The sequence below is a fragment of the Saimiri boliviensis genome, chromosome 2 (assembly GCF_048565385.1).
Source record: "Saimiri boliviensis isolate mSaiBol1 chromosome 2, mSaiBol1.pri, whole genome shotgun sequence".
Taxonomy (NCBI): Eukaryota; Metazoa; Chordata; class Mammalia; order Primates; family Cebidae; genus Saimiri; species Saimiri boliviensis.
This window is the reverse complement of record NC_133450.1, coordinates 68976045-68988918: the sequence shown is the minus strand read 5'-3', so window position 1 is coordinate 68988918 and position 12874 is coordinate 68976045. Positions and strand designations below refer to the sequence as shown.

General features: G+C 33.4%; 1 protein-coding gene across 6 annotated transcripts in view; it reads right to left on the bottom strand.

Moving 5' to 3' along the window:
* Nucleotides 1-12874, bottom strand: part of PPP4R4 (protein phosphatase 4 regulatory subunit 4) — a 118915-nt gene that overhangs the window by 75047 nt on the left and 30994 nt on the right. For all 6 annotated transcript variants that reach the window (XM_039469132.2, XM_039469133.2, XM_074393550.1 and 3 more), the window contains exon 3: nt 1282-1384. In XM_039469132.2, coding sequence (XP_039325066.1) covers nt 1282-1384 — 103 coding nt within the window. The remainder of the gene's footprint in view (nt 1-1281; nt 1385-12874) is intronic.

The window sequence follows — 12874 nt, the reverse complement described above, 5'->3', positions numbered from 1 at the left end:
GAGTGTGCGCCATGCGGTATTTTTAGCTTTAAATCTCATTTGCTTACTTACATTAACTCTGTACCAAAGAGGACCTAAATATCTGTTCCTTTCTGCTATCGTTTAACTGGCTCTTCTGGCTGTCATACTGACAAGAGTAGGTCACTTAGTGTCACTGAAAATGAATGTGCATAAACCTGGTCTGTGTGGACCTAATTACTTTGAAATTATGTCATAATTCTGGGAAAAACAGATACAAAAAAGCTTGATTTACTTTCAAATCACATGCAATGCCAAAATAACTATCATCTTAATTCACCTTTGTAATCAGTAAAAACATTTATAATGCCTGCATAGAAATGTGGGCATCTCATGAAAATAACATGGTACATCCTGATCTAAAGTCACAGTAACTAGAAACATGCTACACATACCTAAAAATAAAACTCAAGAACTCACTAATAACTTCGGTATTTTAAACACATATAAATTAGTTAAAAATTATGAAAAGAGCTATATCCAAATTTAAAAAACAAGGTAAAATCTACCAAACTCTATTAGCAAACATAATTCTCATTAGTATGTAACCTCACTGACCCCATTAGCAGGTAAACTCTTAAAGGACACACACACACTTGTGTTTTGTTTATTTAAGTTCTTATAAAGAAAAGTACTCTGCACATAAGTACAAACAAATAAGTATTAAATATTTAATAGCTGAAATTATTTCATTTTATATTAATAAATATTAGTCACAAGAAATAATATTAATAGATCAAAATCAAACATTTTTGTTCATAGCAGAAAAACTAATTCTGAAGAAATTTATAAAGCAATAAATTACATATACATCTAAAATTGTGATGGCCATAATTCAACCTTTATTTGATGATTCTTCAGAAGTCATCATAGGGTCAATATCAGGAATATCAGCTCAATTATAATATCAGTGTTATACAAATACTATTAATATAGATTTAAGTCAACAGAATATTAAATACTTTTTTTAAGAATAGTTAAGAGGTGTTTTTGACCTATTGAAAACTACCTTTAGTAAAATGTCTTTACTGAGAAAATGACTGAAGAAATTTTACAACTTAAAATCTGGATTTCTCCATTTCCATCAGCTAATTTCCCTAAATATTTTCATTATAATTAGAAATGTCTATAAATAATGCTTTCTCCACTGAATTCTTAGGTGCAAAAGATCCGCCACTAAAGCTCCAAAATCTTTCTTCAACAATGACAACATGCTGCTGGGGAAAAAATGGGAAACTCCAATCTTATTTTATACCAACTTACTCTGACTTTTGGCAGGACTCTCCGCAGTGTCTCAGTGGGATTCTGTCGCATCAAAAATGGGAGATTTGCAATCACACTTGTTCCTTGGATATCTTGACCAGCACTTACAAAGAAAACACAAATTTAAAATTTATAATTACAAGCTAAATTCCTCTGCACAGTTATAAAAAGTGTGGACTAATTAGAAAAATGACTTCTTTGAATGATAGGCACTCAGACTTCTGATTAAGTTTTAAGCTAGAAATGCATCATTTAAATATAAAACTAAAACCAAAACTGAAATTTCATTAAGCAAATCTTCTAACAAATACATGAAGATATTAATTATGCTTGTGCTGAAACAAGATTGTCTATTGTTTTATATGTCTTAAGTCTAAAAGTTTTGAGACTATTAAATACATATATTTTTAATTCTATCTCATTTTCTCCTGTGACCTGTCAGTTTGCCATACTTTATAAAAATATATAAATGGTAACATTTTATTATGATAAAACATTAATAAGCATTGCAACAGGGACACCAATAAAATCAACTACAGCAAAATCATACAATTTTCTCTTAGTATAGTGAAATCACTCGTTACGCTAGATTTAACTCCATCCCAGAAACTTCTTAAAGATACACTCAGTACTCTTAATGATCAGCAGGGTATATTTACATAATTCCTTTTTAACATAACATTCACTAAAGAGTTATCAAAATAATCTTAACAATACTCCAGTAGCCTAAATACCTTTTAAAAAGTGTTCAGATCCTTCCAAAACAACCACTTCCCAAACAGCAAAAAACTTTTTTCAAATATAACCAAAGTGGCCTAAGTTCTGAAAGAACTGGAAACATACAGACACACACACATCTATATCATATCTGTCTCTCTCAAAAAGATGCTAATAAACATGGCATCACCTCAGAGGGAAATTCCACCTATTCTTAACTCATGCTAATTTAAATACTGATTGCTGATTCCATAAAATTTACTTATTGATTAGAATTATTTTTACTTATCTCTTCAAATGAATTTGTAGTTAAAGCATATATACATAAGACTTTAATATATGTTTTAAATAGCAGAACTTCAGAGTTTTATAAGTTCTATTAAAAAGAAACATATTCTGATTCTAAATGAAGCTGCCCTGCCATGAAGAAAGCCTTTTTCTATTGCAACATGGTAAGCTATGAAATACAGGACACCATAATCATTCCACTGTTGTCACCACTCTCTAGGAGAATCCTTTAAGAGACAAAATTAAGAAGGAATAGAAAAGGGGTATGAAATAGAGAACCCAGGCCAAATGGAGAGAGGATCAAAAAAAGGAAAATTAAAGATACACAGAAAAATACTACTTGTAGTGAATTGAATGGTGACCCCCTAAAAGATAATGTCTGTATCTTAATTCTAGAACCTATGATTGTTGTCTTAATTTTTAGAGGGCTCTTCAGATAAAGAGATTATCCTAGATAATCCTAGATAATCCAAACTGGCTAGGCCCTAAATCTAACTGCAAGTGTCCTTAAAAGAGAAACTCAGAGAATAAAACACAATAGAAGGTCATTTGACTACAGATGCAGAAATTAGAGCAATACAGCCACAAGTCAGCTAATGGTGACAACCACCAAAAGTTGGAGTATGCAAGAATGGATTCTCCTCTAGATCTCTGCTGACATTTTCACTTCAGATTTCTGTTGTCTAGAATTGTGAGAGAATAAATTTCTATTATTTTTAAGCCACATTGTTTGTGGAAATACAACAACCAGAGGAAAAAAATACACTACACTACTAAAGAACTGAAAGAAGAGAATAATCTGAAAGATAAAGAAAATGACAAAGCTTGGCTCAAGGTAGAGGTTCAATAAATATCTCTTGAAAGCATGAATGAATAGATAGCTAAGTAGATTAACAGATGTCAAGAATATTTAATATTGAACATTTGGTGAATTTTATTCACTAATTTGCAATTACAATAAAAAAGGATATGATCTCTAATACCTCACAGATGTGAAAACAACTTTTCACAGAAAGGCAAGAAAAAGAAAACAAACAAAAAAACAACAAATAAAAATGAAAAATGAAATTATACAATTAAAATATCAACAATTACATTAAATATAAGTGGTCCAAATACATCAATTTAAGACAGGAATTGGCAGAGTGGATTTTTAAAATGATTCAACTATATGATGTCTATAAGAAACTCACCTCAAATATAACAGTATCAGTGGTTGAAAATAAAGAATGGAAAATAACATAGAAATGTGAAATAAAATAAAGCAGGAGTGGCTATATGAATATCAAATAAAGTAAATCTGAGATAAAAGAAAATCATCAGAGACAGACCGAGACACTATAAAATGGTAAAAGAGATAATCCGCCAAGAAATAGCAATCCTAAATGCATATACACCAAACTGAGTTGCAAAATACATGAAGCAAAAACTGATGAGACAAAAAAAAAAAATACACAGTGCACAGCTGAAAATTTCAGAGTCCATCTCTCAACAACTAACAGAACTACACAGAAAATCAGTAAATATATAAAAGAACTCAAGCATACCATCAACCAAAATTTAGTAGATATTTCTAGAACATTCTATCCAACAACAAAAATATACATTCCATTCAAGTGCCCAAAGAATATATATCAAGACAGACCACATCTTGGACCACAAAACAAACCTCAACAAATTTTTGAAAATTTAAATAATACAGAGTTTTCTCTGCCCACAATAGAATTAAAAAACAAATATTAAATAACAGAAAAATCTCCCAACTCTTGGAAACTAAACAATAAACTTATATATATTCCCATGAATCAAGGAGAGAGTCTCACAAGAAATCAAAAAATACACTGAACTGAATGAAAAAATCAAAAATCAGCACTTAGGGATATAGCTAATATGTAGAGAGAGGGAAATGCAAACATTAGAAAGAAACAGAACATCTCAAATCAATAATCTAACTTCAAGAATCTAGAACAACGTAATCACACACAAGCAGAAGAAATAAAGAGATGAGATTAATGATAATAAAAATAGAAAAAATAAAGAAAAGGAAGGAAACAAAGACCTAGTTGTTTTAAAGGTAAATAATCAACTAACCTCAAGCAAGAATGACAAAAGAACAAGAGAAGACACAAATTACCAACATCAAGATTTAAACAGTAGGTATCTCTACAGACTGCAGAAATCAAAAGGATAATAACTGAATGCTGTGAATACTTCTATACATATAAATTTGATAACTTAGACAAAATGGACCAAGTCCTTGAAAAACACAAATAGTTACAATTTATCCAATATGAAAGAGATAATCTGAATGTTTCTACAACTATTAGGGAAATTGGATTAATATTTTCAAAGTCCTAAAAAAAATTCCAGGCCCAGATAGTTTCAATGAAGAATACTACCAATCATTTAATGAAAAATTAACACTATTGTACACAATCTCTTTCAGAAAAGAAAAGATAGGTAGCACTTCCTCAATCACTTTATAAGGAAAAACTGCAGAACAATATACCTCATATAGATTAAAAATATTTAACAAAATTTTAGCACATAAAATATAGTAACATATAAAAGTAAGAATTATATACCATGATCAAATGGAGTTTGTTGCAAGGAAACAAGGCTGGTTCAATATTAAAAATTAATGCACTCCATCATATTAACAGGCTAAAGAAGAAAAGTATCACATGATCATATCAATTCAGAAAAAATATTTGACAAAAGTCAACACATGAACACTGAAATGACAAATTCAATATAATTTATAATCATTCCCAAAAAAACTAACAAAATATGTATGAAAGTTGTAGGCTGAAAATACACAATGCTAAAAGAAATCAAAGGATATGGGAACAATCAGAGAGACACACATTGGGAAACTCAGCATGGTAAATATGGCAATTCTCCCCAAAGTAGTATACAGCTTTAACACAATCCCTATCAAAATCTCAACAAGATTTGGGGGATACATAAATTATATTTTTCTAAATTTATATGAAAAACCAAAGAAATGAGCATAGCTGAAACAATTTTTAAAAAGAAGAATGAAGTAGGAGGAATTGTGTCCACCCACTGTTAAGACTTACTACATAGCTATAGTAACCAAGACTGCAGAGTATCTGTGGAGAGAGACACATAGATCAACAGAACAGAAGAGAGAACCCAGAAATAGACCCCCACACATATGCCCAACTGATTTTTGGCAACAGTACAAAGACAATCCAGTAGATAAAAAATAGCCTTTCAACAAATGGTAGTGAAGCAACTAGATATCCACAGGTGTTTAAAATTAAAAAAATATATATATATGACGGCTGGGTGCAGTGGCTCACGCCTGTAATCCCAGCACTTTGGAAGGCTGAGGCAGGTGGGTCACAAGGTCAAGAGATCAAGACCATCCTGGCCAACACGGTGAAACCCCATCTCTACTAAAAATTACGAAAAAGTTAGCTGGGTTTGGTGGCATGTGCCTGTAATCCCAGCTACTTGTGAGTGTGGGAATTCACTTAGGGTAGTAGCAAAAATATTAAGGGAAGAATATTAGAGAAATTTATAGAATATAGTCTCAAAACCTTTTGGGAAGTCCTAAGGGTTTTTTCTACAGTTCTTGGCTAAAGGCAGCCTAAATCCCCTTTACATTTAGTTAATAAGTAAAGCAAATAGCTAGGGTATGTGGGGGAGTTTACCTAACTAGTTTACTCATGTGGTCTAAAAACTAACCTTTGAGCTGGATGGCCCTCTCAGGGGGAGGTCAACCAGGGAGATTATCCACTAATGGTGTTTTCTTTGGGCATAGGAACCTGTCCTTTAATCTCATCACTCTATCGGTGTTGACTCAAGCCTTTGTCAATTAAACTTTACTAAATAAATGCATGTCTCACTGGCTGGTGGTGGCCAGAGGTTGCAACTGTTTATAGCACTCTCCATGGAGTCTGTAAGCTGCCCAGACTCTCAAACTGGCGAAGCATAGTATCTGTGTGTCAGTGTACTTTACTCATCCGTTACTGAGTCAGGGTCTGCAGGACAGACCCCCGCAGATGGAAACCCCAACACGGGAGGCTGAGGCAGGAAAATCACTTGAACCCAGAAGGCAGAGGTTGCAGTGAGCTGAGATCAAGCCACTGCACTCTAGCCTGGAGACAGGAGTTAGACTCTGTCTCAACAACAACAACAAAAAATACACGACCTACACCTCACACTAACTCAAAATGAATCACAGACTTATACCTAAAACATAAAACTATCACTTCTCAGCCTTTTCAATAAAATCAAGTGTGAAATATATAACAATAGAACTGTCAGGAAATACATGGGAGAATAGCCTGTAGATCTAGGGCTAGGCAAAGAGTTCTTAAACTTGATAGCAAAATCATAATCCACAGGAAAGAAAAGTTGAACTTCATCAAAATTTAAAAGTTTTGCATTGTGAAAGACCCTGTAAAAAGATAAAAAGACAAGCCACAGACTGGGAGAAAATATTTGCAAATGAATGTTTGAAAAAGGACTAGTGTCGAGACCATATAAAGAACTCTCAAAACTCAACAGTTAAAAAATACACAACCCAATTCAAAAATGGGTAAAAGACATGAGGGTACATTTCACTGAGGATGACATACAGACTGCAAATAAGCACACTAAAAGATGCTTAATTCATTAACCATCAAGCAAACACAAAGTAAAAGGACAATGAAACATCACTACATACTAATCAGAATGACTAAAATTTTAAAAACACCACCAAAAGCATGTATATATACATGTATATATGTATATATACATGTATACATATACATGTATATATGTATACACACACATGTATATATATACATATATATACATGTATACACACACACATATATATACACATACACACACACACACACACACACACACACACGCCCCACATTTTCTTTATCCACCCATTGACTGATGGGCATTTGGGCTGGTTCCATATTTTGGCAATTGTAAATTGTGCTGCAGTAAACATGCATGTGCAAGCATCTTTTTAATATAATGACTTATTTTTCTCTGGGTAAATACCCAGTAGGTACAAAATCGCAGAATGGATGAGAATTCACCAACCAGCTGCTGTCTTCAAGAGACTCACCTAACACATAAGTTATCATATGTGTTAACATAGTCATCAAAAGTGAGCATGAGTAGCTATTCTTATATCAGACAGAAACAAACTTTAAAGCAACATCAATTTAAAAAGACAAATAGGGACATTATATAATGATAAAAGGACTTGTCCAATAGAAAAAATCACAATCCTAAATATATATACACCTAATACTGGAGGTCCCAAATTTATAAGCAATTACTACTAGACCTAAGACAGCAACACAATTTAATAGTGGGGGACTTCAGTACTCCACTGACAGCACTAGACAGGTCATCAAGACAGAAAGTCAACAAATAAATAATGGATTTAAACTATGCCCTAGAACAAATGAACTTAATAGATATCTACAGAACATTCTACCCAGTAACTGCAGAATATACATTCTATTCATCAGCACATGGGACATTCTCCAAGATAGATCACATGATAGGCCACAAAACAAGTCTCAATAAATTTAAGAAAACCAAAATTATATCAAGTACTCACTCAGACCACAGTGGAATAAAATTGGAAATCAACTCCAAAATGAACCCTAAAAACCTTGCAAATACATAGAAGTTAAATAACCTGATCCTGAATGATTGTTGGGTCAACAATGAAATCAAGATGGAAATTTAAAAATTCTTTCAACTGAACAATAACAGTGACACAACTTATCAAAACCTCTAGGATAGAGCAAAAGCGGTACTAAGAGTAAAGTTCATATCATTAAATGTCTACATCAAAAAGTCTGAAAAGTGAACAAATAGGCAATCTAAGGTCACATCTCATGGAACTAGAAAAACAAGAACAAACCAAACCCAAACCCAGCAGAAGAAAATAAATAACAAAGATCAGGACAAGACTAAATGAGACTGAAACAAACAAACAAACAAAAAATCCAAAAGGTAAATGAAACAAAAAGCTGGTTCTTCGTAAAGATAAACAAAATTGACAGACCTCTAGCAAGATTACAAGAAGAGAGAAGATCCAAGTAAGCTCAATTAGAAATGAAACGGGAATCTGATCTTTCACAAACCTGACAAAAACAAGCAATGGGGAAAGTATTCCCTATTTAATAAATGGTGTTGGGAAAACTGGCTAGCCATATGCAGAAAGCTGAAACTGGATCCCTTCCTTAAACCTTATATAAAAATTAACTCAAGATGAATTAAAGACTTAAACGTAAGACCTAAAACTATAAAAACCCTAGAAGAAAACCTAGACAATGCCATTCAGGACATAGGCATGGGCAAAGACTTCAAGACTAAAACACCAAAAGCAATGGCAACAAAAGCCAAAATTGACAAATGGGATCTAAATAAACTAAAGAGCTTCTAATTAAACTAAAGAAAACAAAACACCACATATTCTCACTCATTAATGGGAGTTAAACAATGAGAACACATGGACACATCACACACTGGGGCCTGTCAGGGGTCAGGGGCTAGGGGAAGGACAGCATTAGGAGAAATACCTAATGCAGATAACGGGTTGATGAGTGCAGATAACTACTATGGCACATGCATACCTATGTAACAAACCTGCACATTCTTTACATGTACCCCAGAACTTAAAGTATAATAAAATATTATTTATATATATATATGAAATACAAAAGATCATTTAATGCTTCTATGAACACTGTTACGTGCATAAACTAGAAAACCTAGAGGAGATGGATAAATTCCTGGAAATATACAACCCTCCTAGATTAAACCAGGAAGAAATAAAAACTCTGAACAGACAATAACAAGCAGCAAGACTGAAACTGTAATTTTAAAATTGCCAACAAAGAAAAGTCCAGGACCACACAGATCCATAGCTGAATTCTATCAGACATTCAAAGAGGAATTGGTACCAAATGTACTGAAACTGGAACATTAGCATTATCCAACACTGTGTTGGAGCTCTGAGCCAGTGCAATAAGGCAAGAAAAAGAAATAAAACACAGATTAGAAAGGAAGAAATTTAATTGTCTTTATTCACAAACAACATTGTTGTCTATGGTGAAAAACCCTAAATAATCTACAAAATGGTTAGAAAAATAAGTGAGTCTAGCAATATTTAGGATATGCCCTGAATACTAGATAAAGTACCTCTACTTTTATATATTGACCTTATATCCTGCATACCGGATAAAGTATTCTTTTCTATTATATGGAAAATGTAATACATAAAAGTACCTCTATTATATTATATGGAGAATATATAAAGTGCCGCTTTTATATATTTTATAAATATATATTAAGTACCTCTACTTTTATATATGTTTTAAAATATAATATACTTTTATATATTTTTAAGTACCTCCACTTTTATATATTATATTCTCCATATAAAAGAAATATGTATTATAATTTAAAAAGTAATCTAATTTACATTAACATAACAATATTGATATGGCAGGCGGCGCAGGGAAGTGCTGGGAAGGGAAGGGCGTGTTCCCTGTCTAGTTAACACCCCTGGGCCTGTGCCTACGAACCTAGGTGAGGACAGGCACTCCCACCTTCACGTTCAAATGCTGCTTTTCCCAAGACAATCCTCGCCCGACACCCGCATCCTGTGCCTTTAAAAACCCCCGAGACACTAGCAGACAGAGACACAAGCAGACGGACATTGAGAGGAATACATCAGCGGAAGAACACGCAAGCGACTGGACATTGAGAGACAACGTCAAAAGAGGACGTCAAGAGAGGACGTCAAAAGGAACGCATCCACCTAAGAGCACACCAACACGCACCCCAGGCGGAATGAGGCAGAGTTTGGCTGAGGCAGTCAGAGGCGAGGCCCGGCTGCTAAGCAGCCCAACTCCAGGGGGAAATCACCTTTCCACTGGATCTGTCTTCTGGCTCCATCTGCTGAGAGCTACTTCCACTCAATACAACCTTGCACTAATTTTCCAAGTCTAAGTGTGATCCAATTCTTCCAGTACACAAAGGCAAGAAACCCCAGAATACAGAAAGTCCTCTGTCCTTGCGATAAAGCACAGGGTCTAACTGAGCTAACACAAGCCACTCACAACTGGCAAAACTAAAACTGCACCCTGCAACACATGCCCACTGGGGCTTCAGGAGCTATAAACATTCACTCCTAGACACTGTGGTGAGGTCGGAGCCCCACAACCTGCCCGTCTGCATGCTCCCCCTAGAGGCTTGAGCAGCAGGGCACCAAAGAAGCTAGCCTCTGCCCTACTGCAGGCCCTGCGAGGGAGACTGGGAAACATTTCCTGTTTCAATATGAAATATATTTGGAAAACTTAACAAAATACGTACAAGATTTATAGACCAAAAATTACAGAACACGCTGAAAAAAATAAAGAAGACCTAAATATATTCAAGGATTATGCTGTTAAGATGTCAATCTCACAAATTAAAGACAGATTCAATATGATCTCCTTCTAAATCCCAGTAGGCTTTTTGCAGAAATGAACAAGTTTATTCTAAAATCTGTATGGAAATGCAAAGGATACAGAATAGTCAAAACAAATGTGACAAAAACAAAATTGTAGGGCTAATACTGTTTGATTTTTAAAACCTATCATAGAGCTACAATAAACAAGATAGTGCAATACTGGCATATAATCAATGGAAAAGAACAGAAAGTCAAGAAATAGACCCAAACATAAATATACAACTGAGTTTTTAAAAAGGTGAAAAGACAACTCAATGAGGAGATGATAATCTTTTCAACAAGTAGTTAAATAGCCATATAGAAACACAATGAATCTCTCCTCAACCTGAAACAATAAACAGAAGTTAACTCAAAGTGGATTACAGGCCTGAATGTAAAAGCCAATAATGTAAACCCTCTAGAAGTAAACAGCAGAAAATCTTAGTGACCTTGTATTTGACAAGATTTCTTGAAGAGAGCACAAAAGGTAAAATATAAAAAATTTAAAAATCAACTAAATGAACTTCATCACAATTTAAAACGTTTTTCAAAGGCACTGTTATAAAAATGAAAATGTAAGCCACGGACTTGCCATAAAATATTTGCAAAACAAATATTTAGCAAACGACTTTTCTAGACTATATAACGAATTCTTAACTACAAGAGTAAGAACATCTAATAAAAAGCAGACAAGATTTGAACACCTCACCAAAGAAAATATAAAAATAGCAAATAAATAAATTTTAAAATCCTCGGCAAAATTTTAATCATTAGGTAAAATTACATTACCACCACAATGAGATATCACTACACATTCACTAAAATACTAAATTGTAAGAACTGAACATGCCAAATGTTGGCAGGGATGAGGAGTAATGGCACTTTCATATACTACTTGTGGAATATAAAATAATATAATCATTTGGAAAACTTTGACAATTTCTTTAAAGGTTATACATACATCTACCAAACAACCCAGACATTATACACTTAGATATTTCTCCAAGGAAAATAAAAGTATATGTTCACATAAACACTTAAATGTAAATATTTATAGTAGCTTTGTTTGTAATAAAAACAATCCAGATGTTCACTAACAAGTGGGTAATCAAATTGTGATATATCCATACAGCGATATCCATTTAGCAATAAAAAGAAATGAACAAATCGTGAACTTCAAAACAATTACACTGAATGAAAGAAGCCATACTAAAAAAGAATTAATACTACTGTATGTTTTCACTTATAGAAAATGCAAACTGAACTATAGTGGCAGAGAGCAGTTTTTGCCTAGGAATGAGGAAAGGAGAATTGAAGCTGGGAAATTTTCAGGGGTGGATATGCTTATTGTCTTGATCATGGTAAGGTTTCATGGGAATATACATATGTGAAAAGTCATCAAATTTCCCATTTTAAATACATGTAGTTTACTGTATATCAATACCTCAATGAACTAGTGCAAAGTAAATATAAATTTTTAAAAAAAGACTGATGAAAGGGCCCTTATAAAGATGGCAGCAGTAAACACATTTTTTTTAAATTTCCTGAATCCCTCATTAAAAAAAAAAAAAAAAAAAAACAGAACTAGGACAAAAATAATAAAAAACAAAATAAATAAATAAAATAAACCATGCATGATATCTACACTATAACTACATAGTAAGATTTCCCACACAAACCAAAAATGCATGCCATGTGTGGACAGCAGCAAAAACTACAAATTGTTTTATATACTCCAATAGCTGATTAATTCAAGTCCACAGTAACATCTGAGAGGGCCAAGCAGTCTTATTCCCATGAGCTTTTAAAACCTATCACGGAGCTACAATAAACAAGATAGTACAATACTGGTATATAATCAATGGAAAAGAACAGAGACCCAAGTTGAAGAAAAATTCTGGAAAACGGAATCCAAACTAAGCAGCAGAGGAACAACAGAGAAGGTCCCCATAGAGTACAGGAGAGAAAGAGAACCAAGAAACCTCAGAAAGTAAGGTATTCTAATTTGAACACCATACAAACAACAAAAAAGGGATCTCTAGAACCCTGAAATTAGAAAAGCTATCCTGAACCACACCTCCTTCTAAGGTTTAT